Raw genomic sequence first — 16,268 nt, forward strand, 5'->3', positions numbered from 1 at the left:
GAGACGGACAGAGAGAGAGGGGGAGAGAAAATCCCAAGCAGGCTCTCCGCAGTCAGCATGGAGCCCGACACAGGGCTTGATCTCACCACCATGAGATCATGACCTGAGCTGAAATCAAGAGTCAGATGCTTAACCAATTGGGCTACCCAGGCGTCCCCATAAGCCCTTTAATGACAACAACTTCAGCATTTCCTTTTAGGTCCTTCACTGTTCAGTGCATATAGTAGACACTCAATATTTGCTAGGTAAATGCAGGATAAATAAACTTACATTTTGCTTTTTCTTCTCCTGAACCAAAGCTACATAGCGCAAGGCAATCTTGGTCAGAGTTGTGGCAAGGGAGGCAGCAACAAAGAAATCTCCATCCAGAAGGAATCCTCTTAGGGGAGGTCTGCAAAGCAACCACAAAAAGTGAAACCCAACCACCATTTCTTTTTTTTTTTTTTAACGTTTTATTTATTTTTGAGACAGAGAGAGACAGAGCATGAACGGGGGAGGGGCAGAGAGAGAGGGAGACACAGAATTGGAAGCAGGCTCCAGGCTCTGAGCCATCAGCCCAGAGCCCGACGCGGGGCTCAAACTCACGGACCGCGAGATCGTGACCTGAGCTGAAGTCGGACGCTTAACCGACTGAGCCACCCAGGCGCCCCCCAACCACCATTTCTTAAGCAGCATACAGTTTTTGCAGAAATGATTCCAATAAGCCTATTTAACAATCTCATTGCCACCCTTCAGTGAAAAGGATTCTCAGTTTCCTCCTTAGCTTTTAGAATGGAAAAAGGAAAATATACATGGTTTTACAGCTTATCCTCAAAAGATGCTAGAGCCACTGAATATGGAAAAAGAAAATGATTACCAGTGTATGTACTGGAGCCAATGAGCTACATTCAAATTCCAGCTTATTATTTATTGTGTCCCTATGGGTAAGTTACAAACTTTTCTAACAGAAGAGGAATTTGAGGTTATCTTCTGTAAAACGGGGATAATCATATACTGCATTTCAACAAGTTGTTGTTAATAGACAAACTACTTAGTACAGTGCCTAGCATATAGTAAACAACTGTTAAAATTTTAGGCATCATTTTTATCTTCGTTATAAATTGGGAGTGCAAAATAAGGCAGAAACATCAAATTGTTATTCCATCAATTAGAAGTGGAAAATCTTCAAAATATGTTTCCCAAGTACTAATACAGACAATGAAACTCACAAAGTTACCTCTACTTTGCATTTTCTATGTGACTAAATTAATTTTAAACAGAACAGTTATTTCAATGAAAATAGTTTTAAGAAGCAGAGATTCAAGCCATTAACACAATTCCTGGGAGAAAGAAATTAAATGTCCTCCTTTCAAGTATCTTAAATGGCTAAGATTTCCATTTTGGTCAAAAAAAGCAAACTAATCAGAGAAAAACCATTTGTCCTATCACAGGAGTGATAACTTAAACAGTACAGATGGTAAGGTACAGGTGCTGTGAATTACCTTTCATCCTCTTTCTTGGTGGGTCGGGAACTACTAAGGGCGCTCTGAGTTGCATAGGTGCCCATCTCAGTTACCAACTTCTGAACTGGCCCCACAGTCATTTCCTCTTCAGGTTTTAATTCACCAGCTTCTTTCTTTATTTCTGACTCTACGATTGGGATCTAAAAATCAATTGGAATATCAATTTAGTAATAATATCAACCGCAAGCAAATGGTATTTAAATATTCAATCATTTCTATGGAGGAGGCAATTCCCCCGAGGGGATTTTTGCAACTCTGCATTCAATTTTCTTTCCTTCCCTGGGCAATGTAGTGAGGAGAACAGGGCTTTGGAGTGAATGCCACTTACTTGTTGAATGGTTCTGGGCAAGTTAATTAAACTACTTTGAGTCTCAGTTTCTCTCTTAAATGGAAATCTTAGTTCTATTCATACAAGTTACTTTATAGGAAAATGCTTAGGACAGTGACTAAGACAGAGTAGATACTCACTAAGCCTTACTCCTCTTCTCTATCCCTTCCCCTGCAATCCTAGCCCTAACAGCACCTATGCTAAAATGAAATAAACCTGACTTATATGTACATAGTAACTTCATCAACTACCTTTTTTAAAAAACCAAATGGCTACTATGTATTTATTCCTCAATACCAATCCAATCATCTAACTTAAGAGCTCTTCAATCATTAACTGTCAATTCCCTGACTTCATAAGTGAAAAACCTAAAGTCCAGTCATGTTAAGAAACTTAGATCCAAGGTCCGAGTTAATTACCAGCAGAAGCGAAACTGTAACCAAGGTCTCCTGACAAGCACTGTTCTTCCTATTCTACCATATGGTGGGATAAGGAAACACTGCCAGTTTTAGTACAGAAATATTCTAATGTCAGCCCAGTTCTTATAATATTTACATTCTCCTTTCAAAACATAAAGGCTAGCACAGAGTTTTACAAGTCTTTTTTTTAAAACATAGAACCTCTTGTTCAAATAAAACCTTACCCTAAACAGTAAATAATACAGACAATGCTGTATGCAGCTCAATGCTGTATGCAGCTCAATGCAAGGGAGAGGGATGCCCCTAATTTCCCACAGCCTCTAAGCCTTAATTATAGAGGTAATTAAGACATATTTTTCAATGTTCTTTAACCCTGACGCTACTAACTAAAAACATGAAAGAAAGCAAACCACCACACAAAAGTCAGATTTACTGAAGTAAATACCACCATTTAAGTAGTTTTTTTCTAAAGTAAGACATACCTCCCCCAGGGACCTGCGGACTTCAGTCATCACACTCTGAATGTCTTCCTTGGTACTACAGTATTCTCCCAGGATCCATAATGCTCCTCTGTAAATCCTAACGGAAGAACACAGTTCTTGAAGCAGAGATTGTTCTCTGTGAATTTAAGCTCAAGGAAAACAACAAGATTCTGCAGTTCCAAGGGTATATGGATGAAATTTTAAGAAAGAATGTAATAAAGGCACTAAGTTTCTTTGATTCTCTCCAGAAATCACAAGGATTAAAAAGAAAATAAGTGTTCTCACCCATTATTATTACAACTATTCTAAAACTGGTAAACTCATTAGTAAAAATAAAACACCAAAATGTTTCCCAGAAAGGTGTTATCCTCCATTTAGGACAGAGTTAAGGTAAATTTTATTTTAATCACTTACTACTATAAAAACTGTATTACTTTGATGTAAAAAGTAATTCACTTTTTATTACAGCCACTGAAAAGAATAGACAAGATGCTGAACAGAACTATTAGGAAGGAGTGCAAAGGATTGGTAATACAAAAAACCCAAAAACAGAAGGGAAGCAACAATTCTCTAATTAAAAATGTTAAACTGAATAGAATCTTCAGTCACCTTTTCCCTAAGATTTTCATTAAATTTATTCAAAAAAATTTTAGAAACTAAAGCTCTAAGAGATGATGGCCACTGAAGGCATAACTTAGGTATACTTGTTTTCTCACAAAGGAAGCAAATCTTTCTCACTTCCACAAATATCAATTCATTGTCATATCATAAAAACAATTTTGCAAAACAAAAAAACAAAACAAACAAAAACAATTTTCCAATGGTCCTTTCTTTTCTATCCAGGCAGATATAATGGAAGTGTATTACACTCCACCTATCAGATGCTTTGAATGAAGCAAAGTTTGGATGCAATAGTCCTTTCTCATTAGCAAAAGCTATTTTAAGGGAAATGCATGACGTCAGATTTGGGCTGCATTTTCAATCCCTCATTTTAGTAAATGCTAATGGGGGATATAAATACTGATACCCAAAAAGTGATACCCTTTAAAAATATGTTCCTTCGCTACTTTAGGATACACCATGTTTTAGAGGAAATACGGATAGAGAAACCTAGGTCAATCATACCTACAAAAACAAATTCTGCCCATAGGTTGCTGATTTACAGAGAGTAAGGTAAGGTGATGTTTACTATGACACTTATGTTGGTTTTAGTGTTCTGATTCATTTCTTCTCTCTTGTATTTTCTACCAAATGACCCTTTAAAGATAGAAACGGTAAAATGCTTGCTTGACCTTACATTTAAACAGATGTTAAACCTACTTGACAGATTTAATAGCATGAAAGACTTCAAGCATCTTCTCAACAATAAGCATTCTCAGGTTATCAAAGCGCTGAATAGCTTCACGGACAAACTCCAAGACATCAGCGGCTGCTGCTTCATTATTGTCACTGAGAAATTCCATTAACTGAAAGGAAAAAAAAGAAAAATAGGTAAGTTATACAATTTTCAGAAAGAAAATTATCTAAGTTTTAAGAAGTAAACAAATTCACAAGAAATATAATTAATGATTTTCAAAGATGTAACAAAATGTCGAGAGACAAGTACTGTTATATAAACAAAGTCACAATGTCTTTTCTGGTTTTTGTGCAGCCAAGTTTACTACAAAAAAACTCACTATAAAACAAAAGCTGGAAATACACAACTCAAAATAAATTAATTGGATACACCTCAGTTGTAACTAAAAGCAAAATCATTTCAGAGGAAATCTGAAGTTCAAAGATAAAATTTCAAATTATAATAACATACTTCATTTATCTGACAGTGACAGAAGCCAAAGATTCTAGGTATATATATTTTTCCTATAACTAAATCCTTCAACTTTTTTTTTTGTTTGTTTGTTTGAGAGAGTGAGCAGGGGAGGGGCAGAGAGGGAGAGAGAGAATCCCAAGCACATTTCGCACTGTCAGTGCGGAGCTCAATGCGGGGCTAAAACCCACGAACCAGGAGATCGTGACCTGAGCTGAAATGAAGAGCTGGCCACTTAACTGACTGAGCCACCCAGATTCCCCTAAAGCCTTCAACTTAAAAAACAAATTTTTTTTAACGTTTTACTTATTTTTGAGAGAGAGAGAGGCGGAGTGTGAGCAGGGGAGGGGCTGAGAGAGAGGGAGACACAGAATTTGAAACAGGCTCCAGGCTCTGAGTGTCAGCACAGAGCCCGACATGGGGCTCAAACTCAAGAACCCTGAGATCATGCCCTGAGCCGAAGTCAGACACTTAACTGACTGAACCACCCAGGTGCCCCTAAATCCTTCAACTTGTAAACAGATAAAACTATTTGAGATAAATACTTATTTGCCCTACTGAGTCACATATACACAGCATAATTTTGCCACAGGTAATTGTAACAAACATCAATTATAATAATACATGGAAGTACTCATCACTGTGTTTTTCTGTATTTACTTAAAACAAAAAAATGTTTGTTTGTTTGTTTGTTTGTTTATTTATTTTTGAGAGAAAGAGAGAGAGAATCCCAAGCAGGCTCCACGCTGTCAGTGCAGAGCTCAACAGGGGGCTTGAACTCATGAATTGTTGAGATCATGGCCTGAACTGAAATCAAGAGTCAGCCGCTTAACCGACTGAGCCACCCAGGCACCCCCGTTGTTTAGGTTTTTTTTTTAATTAAAAAAAAAAAAAAAAAATTTTTTTTAATGCTTATTTACTTTTGAGAGAGAGAGAGAGAGAGAGAGAGACAGAGTGCGAGTGGAGAAGGGGCAGAGAGAGGAGATGCAGAATCTGAAGCAGGCTCCAGGCCCTGAGCTATTAGCACAGAGCCCAACGCAGGGCTCGAAACCACAGACTGTGAGATCATGACCTGAGCCAAAGTCGGACGCTTAACCGACTAAGCCACCCAGGCGCCCTGTTTACGTTTTTGATGTAGATGTAAGAGAAAGAAGTCAGAGTCCTTAACCTTCCAAGCTTAACAGTGAACATCAAGATCCCGTCTGACCACAAGATTTAGTGAATCTACTAGACAGTTCCAGAGTCTAAGTGCTACATAACTCTTTTCATTCTTTTAGAGAATTTCAAAATTAAAGTCACTGGAATTACATACCACAGGAATAACATTTGCAGCCATATCTGGAAATCGGACAGAACAGGAATGCAATGTTCTCACAAGGAGTTGTCTGTATTTGTCAGTATCTTCATGCTCAGACACATTATTTGTTTTAATCACTTCCTTCTTCAGAACAATAACCAGCTAGAGAACCAAATAAAAGTTAACTGGGAATTATACCATGTTTGGCCTGACAGCTTACAACAGTGCTTTCTTTCAGAGTTTTGTTTTACCTCTTCAACATTCCTAGAAGAAACAAGATCCAGTGCTAATTGCAGAGTTTTCTTGCGTACTTCTAAGTCTGGTGTGCTCAATACTCTCAGGATGTCCATAACTAGATCCTGAGAAAGAACAAAAACTCCAGAATTAACACAAATATTAACAGAAAAAAATCTTAACCACACAATAGGGTATCTATCACCACCTTAATTCTTTAATCAATAATACAATCACTAGTGGTAGAAGAACCAGATATCTGGGGTATCCTGATGTAATGCAATATGAAGTATATAATATCACATAGGATGCAAACTACAAACATTTACTCTTTATCAAGCTTTAGATCAAACATATAGTTAACAGGAAATATAGGAATCAGAGAAACAAACTGAATGACACCACTGGAAAGTCATTAAATAAACCCACAAGGAAGAGCATCTTACAGGACAATTGGTCTGGTCTCTTCAACAAGCCCACGTCATGAAAAAAAAAATAGTGCTCCAACTGAGACATAAGGACATAATCAGGTAAGCCATATGGTCAAGAATTGGACAAGCTAAACAAAAGTACATTTCAGGGACATCTGGGAAAACCTGACTTTGGAGTCGGCATTGGATAATATTAAGAAACTATCAATAATTTCATTAAATGTGATAACATTATTTTTGCTCTGCAGGAAGATGTTATGTTTTAAAGGAATGTACTTTAAAATATAGCAAAACTAGGGATACCCGGGGGGCTCAGTCGGTTTAGGCATCTGACTCTTGATTTCTGCTCACATCTTGATCTCACAATTCAGGAGACTGAGCCTGGCATCGGTCTCCACGCTGTCAGGGGCTCTGCCCCTCCTTCCTATTCGCTCATGTGTGCACTCTCTCTCAAAACAAATAAACTTAAAAACATGTTTAAAATATAGCAAAACTAATTTACACATGATTTTACTTCTTTAAAACTTTATTTAAAAAAATTTCACTGATAAAAAAGTTCTAAAACTCTATTCCTGTGTAACTTTCACTTACATTCACCAGTTGTTAATTCTGTTGCATATGCTTTATCAAACTCTACCCCTAAACATTGTAGTGTACACTTCCAAAGAAGGACAAGCTCTTACATAACCACAGTACAATGATCAAATTCAGAGAACTTAACACTGGGAACAATGATATTAACTAATACACAGTCTATAATGCACATTTCTCCAACTGTCCCAAAAATGTCCTGTAAATTTTTTGTTGTTGCTCTGATCTGGGATAGCATTGGAGTTAGCTGTCATGGGGCTTTACTTTTATAACAATCATTATTCTCACAGATTAAATAGGTATGTTGATAATTCCATAGAATTCAATTATCTTTTTTTTTTTTAAGTTTATTTATTTATTTTGACAGAGAGAGAGCACATGCACACACACAGGGGAAGGGCAGAGAGAGAATCCCAAGCAGGCTTCACAGTTTCAGTGCAGAGCCCAAAGCAGGGCTCAAACTCACGAGTTGTGAGATCATGACCTGAGCCAAAATCAAGAGTCAGATGCTCAACCAACTGAGCCACCCATGTGCCCCCAATTCAATTACCTTTTATTTTCAATCAATTGGAATAATTATTTTTCACAAACTGTCAATTATATCCAAATTAAAATGCGTGTATTTCTATTACTAAGAATATCCAATGCAGTACAAATAGGATATAAGATAACATTAATTCATTTTAGAAAAAAATTTTTTATGGCAAAGACAATACCCCAAAAGACTATGGTGATTCAAAAGTTACAGCTTAGTTGACCAAAATTTAAACTGCCCAGTCTCCAAGAATTTATGTTACTACACTTGATCTTAGCCAAAAGGCCAAGGAGCGATTCAAGAATTTATGTTAACCAAGACAGCAAGGCTTAAGTATTATCTCAATTTGAAAAAGATTTTATCTAGGATTTTTCTCTTCCAGATAATGTTTACCTGTAGTACTCGTTCATGAGCAGGATGCTCTTTTAACTCTATCAATCGATCCAGAACTATGAGCTTTACATTGTTGTCACTTTCCTTAATAATTAAATCGATGTAGCACTGAGCAGCAGCCTATATAAAAAAAGAAACATGTTTTAAGCACACACCCATCTTAAACACAGAATTTGAAGATAAGGAAAAAAAGCCCCTAGGAAGCCAAAATATATTCACTACTACTGTACTAAAACTTTATGTATTTTCCCCAAAGGAATATGTCCCTCTATTTCCTAAATTCTAACAAATTTCATTATTTTCAAGTTTAAAAAAGTTAAGAAGCATCACAAATTAAAATAATGAAAAGGGGCTGCTGCTATAGGTAGAAATACCAACAGTCAAAAATTAAGAGTCGAAACTAAGGAAAAGGTAGAAAAAAGCAGACAGAGTATTCCCTAAAATATAGCTATTGAGTATCTTTTAGTTTAGGTGCAAAGTCTAACACACCTGCATTACAGTACAGAAAAATTAAGACCATAAAAATGACCCTGACTCATTAAAAGCAGAGGACAAAGGAACAACCTGAAAGAGCTCCCAATGACCAAAGCTGGAATAACATGACCAATAAAATTAAATAATAATGACTACAATATACAGAATGAAATAGCCATACTAATATGAAGAGAGAAAGAAAGGGGGAGGGAGGAAAAAGTACAGCTCCTCCTTGCAGAACTCCAATTACTAAATGTAAAATGAGGAAAATAGAAAACCACCATTAAAATATCACATTAACAACTGCTGTACAGGGGAGCCTGGGTGGCTCAGTCGGTTAAGCATCCAACTACTTATTTCGGCCCAGGTCATGATCTCATGGTTCGTGGGTTGAAGTCCCACATCAGACTCTGTGCTGGCAGTGCAGAGCCTGCTTAGGATTCTCTCCCTCTCTCTCTGACCCTCCTCCATGCGCTCTCTCTCAAAAGAAATAAACATTAAAAAAAAATTGCTGTACAGAAATGCTAAAATTATTTGGTTTAAGTCTGAGCAGAAATAGGATATTTCAAAGTATCTTCCCATGTTATTTATGGATTACAGTTTTTTTTTTTTAATGTTTTATTATTTGAGAGACACACACACACACACACACACACACACAGTGTGAGTGGGGGAGGGGGAGGGGCAGAGAGAGAGAGAGAGAGAGAGAGAGAGAGAATATCAAAAGTAGGCTCCAGGCTTTGAGTTGTCAGCACAGAGCCTGACATGGGGCTCAAACTCACAAGCTGTGAGATCATGACCTGAGCTGAAGTCAGACACTCAACTGACTGAGCCACCCAGCAGCCCCTCATGTTATTTACTGATTACAAAAGAAGAAATCATAACTCAACAGTGGAGAAATCTGGCAGACACCATCTTCACTGACTGATCAAGGTTAACACCACTAATAATACCTTAATATTACATACTCCTTGATCTAATACACTGAGAAAAGTGCATCACTTCCACAGTATTCTTCCCCAAAACGCATAACCTCAATCTAACTATAAGAAAACATCAAATTCAAATTGAGACAGACATTTTACAAAGTGACCCACCCACTACTCTTCAAGTGTCAATGTCATGAAAAACAAGAAAACGCTTGAGAAAGTGTCATTGATTAGAGGAGACTAACACATGACAACTATATGTAATGTGGGATCCTGGATTGAATCCTGGTACCAAAAAAGGACATTTTTGTGGGGAAAACTGGTGGAATTCAAATAATGTCTATAATTTAGTTAACAATATTACTGTTCCAATGGGAATTTCTTAATTTTGACAATTATACAATTGCTATCCAAGACACGGACATTATGGGAAGCTGGTGAAGGGTGAACTTTGTCCTACTTTTACATCTTTTGTTGTTTCGTTGTTCTGTAAGTCTAAAATTATTTCAAAATAGAGTTAAAAAATTTTTTTTAATTTTTTTGTTTACATTTATTTATTTTTGAGAGACAGAGACAGTGTAAGCAGGGGAGGGGCAGAGAGAGAGAGAGAGAGAGAGAGGGAGACAGAATCAGAAGCAGGCTCCAGGCTCCGAGCTGTCAACACAGAGCCCGATGCAGGGCTTGAATCCACGAACCATGAGATCATGACCTGAGCCGAAGTCAGACGCTTAATCAACTGAGCCACCCAGGTGTCCCAGAAAATTTTTTCTTCTAAGTATTGGCAGCTAAAGGAATCAAGTCTCCTATTTATACAAGCTGGCTTTATAGAACAATTCATTCTCTGAATATATTAGAGGTTCATCGTGCAGTCTTGATACAGTAAATTAAAGAGAAAACTTAATACTCCATTATTGAAAATATGTACTCTTTTTAGGATCCATCATGTAGAATCTAAAATTCATTTCCCAGATCTAGGTTTTAATGTAATTAAAGTATGGAGAGTGATCTTAAAATCTTCATCATTCTCCAGAAACCAGAAATATTAGTATTCTCTGTCACTCTTTCTCCCCACATATATATATGAAAGCAGGAAGGAAGAAAACAACATTGGGGTATGTAAGGAATCTAGTAAGTTCACAACATTTATAAATTGTTGTCTCTGTGCCATGTAATCACATAGTAAACTGCAATGCCACTAAATCATAGTGCTAAGACAGCATACGTATCATCAAACTGGCACCAAAAGAAATAAGCAGTACCTTGATTGCAGTGGGCGCACTAGAAAGTGTCACTAATGTTCCAGCGGCTTCATATTTTACAGCAGGGCTAGATGACTGTAGTAAGTTATAGATGCAGCGAATGAAACGAGCCCTTTCTGATGGATTAGCATGACAGACCTGGAGAAGGAAACATTTAGGTTTCAACGGACTTCAGGGATACTTGCTTTCAAACAGATTTTTTATAGGTGTCAGCTTATGGGATGCTACTTCTTATCATCTGAAAGCTAAGAATAGTCTTATAAGGGCATCTGAAGATGTCAGCCAACATGAGATGAGACATTGTGGCTGGTAATTTCAGAAAGAAATAGGTTTTACTTTGGATAATTGTTATAGGTACTCATTCATTTATTCATTCAGTCATAAATACTCTCACAAAAGGTGTTCAAATGGTTTATAATAAAAGATATGCATACTATACACAAATGAAATAGAAAAAGAAAATGTAGAGTAACAAAATCAAGGACAAATTATTAACCAAGTGATATTAAATTTGATTCTAAATTTTTATTCCAGATGTAATGCCAAAAAGGAAAACATAACGGATATCAATCTCAATAGCTAATAAAAGGAAAATATCTGTTCTTAAAGCAAGAAAGATAACCCCCTTTTTAAGTACTACTACCTCTTATTGGGAACTATATTCCATACTGTGGAGACAACTAATTTTCTATATTGTCCTAAATATATTTTAATACCTTTACCTATAAAGCAAATATTTTCTTTTTTGATGTTGGTATTTCTGTCAGATTTTCCTAACATATGTACAGTCAAATCTCTCTCATTCAGGCAAGACTCAGAAACTATTCCCTTTTACTATAACCTGGACTCTGTTAGACAAAGAAGTCTCTGAATAGCAGAGAACCGCTATTTTTGAGAACCTAAGTGGCATCTCTAAACCATAAAATGAATTAATCAGGAACTATAGTAAAACCTTGGATTGCAAGTAACTTGTTCTGCAAGATGAGCAAACATTTCTAATAAATTTTAACTTGATAAACGAGCGAAGTCTTGCTATATGAGTAGTACGTGACACCAAATGTCACATGATCATAATTGAGCCAATGGTTCTCTCTCTCTCTCTCGATGATGGATTGTGAGTGATCATCTTCCATGCTCGGATGCATCTCAGGCCACAGTGTTTGGCAGAAATCAGTGATTTTTCAGAATGTTGGAAGGTGCCCACAACTGGCACTAGTGTATTTTTTGTCACTTCAAAGCACCTACGAACAGACCTTTGCTTTTCCATACAAGAGTAAGCTTAGGAATACTTTGCTTCATTCTAGGTCAGGCTGCCTGCAGATACAGACCCTTTCCTTTGTTGCCTTATTGGAAGTTACATTAAATACACTATATGACAAGAGTTTATTAACACTATACTGTAGTCAACATCCCTGCGAGCATATACAATGGGCCCCATGCAGAAAAAGGTTGAAAAGAAAGGTGGTAAGGAGATGATTACAGTGGAAGTTAAGAAGGAAATCATCGAGAAGTACGAATGAGGTATACAAGTAGCCAAACCTGCAAGATTTTATAAGAAGGCTACATCTGCATCTCCTCTGAGAAGAGGAAGAGAAAAAGGCAGAGGAATACCTCACTTCAAAAGAGATTAGGGAGATGTGTACAATGTGGGAAACAGTGCAAAATTTTATAGAAAAGCCCCACCCAAATAAGGCTATAGCAGTGTGAGTGATGAATCTGTTTAACGATAATGCAATGTCACATTTCCGCAAAATCCTCAAAAGGAAGCAAAAGCAAGTGTCACTGGATAGGTTCCTTGTTAAAGCTGCATGAAAAGAAAAAGATTCGATTGAGCCAATAGGTAGCAGTGATTCTATTAGTGATAGTGAAAGTCATCCTACACAATAACCCTCCTTTCTTGTCTCCCTGACACTAGCCATGGAGATTTTCAAAGGTAATGCACGTTAATTGATTTTTCTTTATATTTTGTATTTTCTTCATTACTTTGTATTATGTTACAGTACTATAATCATTTTTATATAAATATTTTTGGGTTGTGGAATGAACCATCTGAGTTTCCATTATTTTTTATGGGGAATTCACTTTGATATACAAGTGCTTTGGATTACAAGCATGTTTCTTGAATGAATTATGTTCACAAACCAAGGTTTTACTGTATATATTTACAGCTCTGGTTTCAACTTAAATGCCAGCTCCAAATGACTGGTACCCCGTATGGAAAGGGGCTCTTTTCTTTCAGAATCAAAGACAGCTGTAACCAGCAGTGTCTGCTCTAGGTACTTTGTTAGTGTCATCCTATTTAGCAAAGTCATTCCTGATGTATATTTTTGTTGTCCTCCAATGAATGGTATCAATAGCAAAACTGGATGCTATTACATCTTTTATCAGGATATTAAGATGCAATCAATTCTTTCTAAGGCTGTATCAAATTTAACTGTTTCCAATAAAGCACTTCATTTTAAAACCCAAATCTCTTACCTAGTTTTAATGGCCTACAATGTCATATTGACATATTTAAAGTCTCTCTATTCTCTTTTACAAACAAGGAACACAGTAAGTATTTAAAGCTTTTCTGGTTTGTTTTTAGATGTCCAAAGTAGCCTGGTGTGTACTCAAGAAAAGACCTGAATTTTATTCCAAAGCCTGATTCACAATCTATTCAGCTACGGAACAGTGCACAATGATTTCTCTGCAGCTGTATTGGGTCAAGCCATGAGTTTTTAATAGAATTCTTTACGGAAGTTTAGAAAAACAGGAAGTGCTTGGAAAACAAAATAAACCAAAGGGAAAAGAAAAAAAAAAAAAAAGACTTTCACAGGCAATGCTATAAAATATTTCTACTACTAAAACATTATCCCAGCAAATAAGCAGCATTCCAGAAAGAGATGATTTAACCTTGTCTTAAACTCCTGAAGTTTATTTTACCCCTTATAGATCAGTCTTACCTTGTAAATTAGTTCAACAATAACCAACTGAAGAATGTCTCCAAATGTCTGAACTTGATCAATGCAAGTACTTAGGTAATCCAAAGCTCGATCCTAACAAAATAAAAATGTATTTATCAAATTCCACTTCATTCAATAAAAGGACTTAATTGGTGCAACCTTAAACATACACAACTGAATATAAAACAAATGAGGCAAACAGGGCAAAGAAAAATTAAAAGAAGGGGGAAAAAAGGTTAACACATAAATATTAAGAAAAACACATTTTCTAGAAATGGGCCACAAATCTGGGGTCTGAATTTTCTAGCACCTAAATGGAAAAGAAAAACCACTATGTGTTATATGACTCAGAGTACCCATACAATCAAAACAAACCAGCTATTTAGGTGCATAGTTATTCCTATTTCTAAGTCCTAAAAGAAAAATCTCATTGATTTTCATATACTGAATGTGTGATATAGAAAACTATGACCTCAACAGTATCTCTACAGCAAAAGTATCAGAAAATTTCACCGAACTTTTTCTGATTATGTCCCCCCCACCAGCCCCCATGTAGGTAAAGTGCATAACACCAAATATACAGGTTAACAAAACCAACACTACAAGAGGACAAAACATCCTGGCCTAAATAAGCAGCTTTCTTATAATCTTGTTCACAAAGATGAAATGACAGCATCTAGGTTCCAGAGAAATGGATAGAGTCCCTATCTTTCAGTCTTCAAGCATATTATTTTCCACATTTTGGTAATACTGGATAGCAAAAATTCCAAGATTAGATGCCACCAAAGTATGGAGAGTCATTGCCAAGCCACCAGCAGACCCATTCACTTTCAGTACCAGCAGAGCTGGATGTAGAGTTGACACCAACTTATGAAATTTGAAGAGCCTAATAAGGATACACATCTATGCTGAAGGCCACGCTTCTTTCAGGCTCAGGGCGAACCCTATACAAAGCTACTACTTTTCTCTGTTAAGCCATTTTAGAGCTACATCAACAGAAGGAAAAACAGGTTCAAAGCCCCAAAATAGAGTGCCACAAAATAGGACCATAATAATTTCAATCTGGAAAAACTGTCAAGTGGCTATTATTAAATATCTCTCAAATGTTTACTTAAAAAAAAGTATATGTATAAGCAATAGTCGGGAGAGGGGTTAAGAAAAACTATTTTACACAAATCAAGTTCAAAAATCTAAAAAAAACCCCAAAATATACAAACACTTCTACTATAAACAAAATTACTAAAAAATTTGATTAGGACTATGTAGTACTTTTAATTCTCATTGAATTACAGACACAAAAGTATTTTTTAAAAAGTACTTCACCTGATCTGCATGAATTAGCATCATAAATGCATTCCTTTTACAACTTGCATCCTTCTCATTCACTAGAAAATCATGTATCAGTTCAGGAGCATCAGGTATAAGGTGTTCAAAATTCCTTGAAATAAAACAGGTAATATTCATATTTAATAAAAAACTACTGTTATTTTAGTAACTCAAAATTAATCTTTATCAAGCTTTATAACACTATCAATTGTTTTACCTTTTGAAACTTTTTTTTAAAGGTTTTTTTTTTTTTTTAAGTTTATTTTTATTTATTTTGATAGAGAGAGAGAGAAAGCATGAACAGGGAAGGAGCAGACAGAGTGGGGGAGAGAATCCCAAGTAGGCTCCATGCTGTCAGCATGGAACTCGATCTCATTAAATGAGATCATGACCTGAGCCAAAATCAAGAGTCAGACACTTAACCACGCCACCCTGGTGCCCTGCCTTTAGAACTTTAAATCAATTAAAATTGTGGGTAGGAGGGGCACCTGGGTGGCTCAGCTGGTTAAGTGTCCAACTTCAACTCAGTTCATGATCTCGCGGTCCATGAGTTCAAGCCCTGCGTTGGGCTCTGGGCTGATGGCTCAGAGCCTGGAGCCTGCTTCCGATTCTGTGTCTCCCTCTCTTTCTGCCCCTCCCCCGTTCATATTCTGTCTCTGTCTCAAAAGTAAACATTAAAAAAAAAAATTTAAAAAAAATCGTGGGTAGGAATCACAAACTTACATTTTCATCTATTAAATTATCAAATTATACGTTTTCTAGTTCAATAAAGAAAAAGGTGACTTATTCCACATGCTATCTATCACCTGAGTATCTCTAATAGTTGTCTTTCATATACTTCAGGAATATAACATCAATGCTCATAATGACCATCTCAAGGTACTAAAAGATTCTTCATTAAGAATTATCAGGGGCGCCCGGGTGGCTCAGTCGGTTAAGCGTCCGACTTCGGCTCAGGTCACGATCTCACAGTTCGTGGGTTCAAGCCCCGCGTCAGGCTCTGGGCTGACCGCTCAGAGCCTGGAGCCTGTTTCAGATTCTGTGTCTCCCTCTCTCTCTGCCCCTTCCCTGCTCATGCTCTGTCTCTCTCGGTCTCAAAAATAAACAAACATTAAAAAAAATTAAAAAAAAAAAAAAAGAATTATCAGAGGGGTGTCTGGGTGGCTCAGTTGGTTAAGCGTCCAACTCCTGACTTCAGCTCAAGGCACAATCTCGTGAGTTTGAGCCCCATGTCAGACTCTGTGTTGACAGTATGGAGTCTGAATAGGATTCTCTCGCTGTCTCTCTGCCCCTCCCCTGCTTGCTCACTCACACTC

At 36.8% G+C, this 16,268-nt stretch overlaps 1 protein-coding gene across 2 annotated transcripts in view; it reads right to left on the bottom strand.

Annotated features, from left to right (window-relative positions):
* Window positions 1-16,268, bottom strand: part of COPB1 (COPI coat complex subunit beta 1) — a 39,666-nt gene that overhangs the window by 15,384 nt on the left and 8,014 nt on the right. For both annotated transcript variants that reach the window (XM_042958314.1, XM_007083243.3), the window contains exons 5-14: window positions 14,950-15,064; window positions 13,627-13,719; window positions 10,682-10,819; window positions 8,020-8,139; window positions 6,087-6,194; window positions 5,851-5,997; window positions 4,052-4,197; window positions 2,732-2,828; window positions 1,482-1,642; window positions 271-391 (exon numbers count right to left, since the gene is read on the bottom strand). In XM_042958314.1, the coding sequence (XP_042814248.1) occupies window positions 271-391; window positions 1,482-1,642; window positions 2,732-2,828; window positions 4,052-4,197; window positions 5,851-5,997; window positions 6,087-6,194; window positions 8,020-8,139; window positions 10,682-10,819; window positions 13,627-13,719; window positions 14,950-15,064 (1,246 nt within the window). The remainder of the gene's footprint in view (window positions 1-270; window positions 392-1,481; window positions 1,643-2,731; window positions 2,829-4,051; window positions 4,198-5,850; window positions 5,998-6,086; window positions 6,195-8,019; window positions 8,140-10,681; window positions 10,820-13,626; window positions 13,720-14,949; window positions 15,065-16,268) is intronic.

The sequence above is a fragment of the Panthera tigris genome, chromosome D1, assembly GCF_018350195.1.
Source record: "Panthera tigris isolate Pti1 chromosome D1, P.tigris_Pti1_mat1.1, whole genome shotgun sequence".
In the NCBI taxonomy this organism is placed as follows: domain Eukaryota; kingdom Metazoa; phylum Chordata; class Mammalia; order Carnivora; family Felidae; genus Panthera; species Panthera tigris.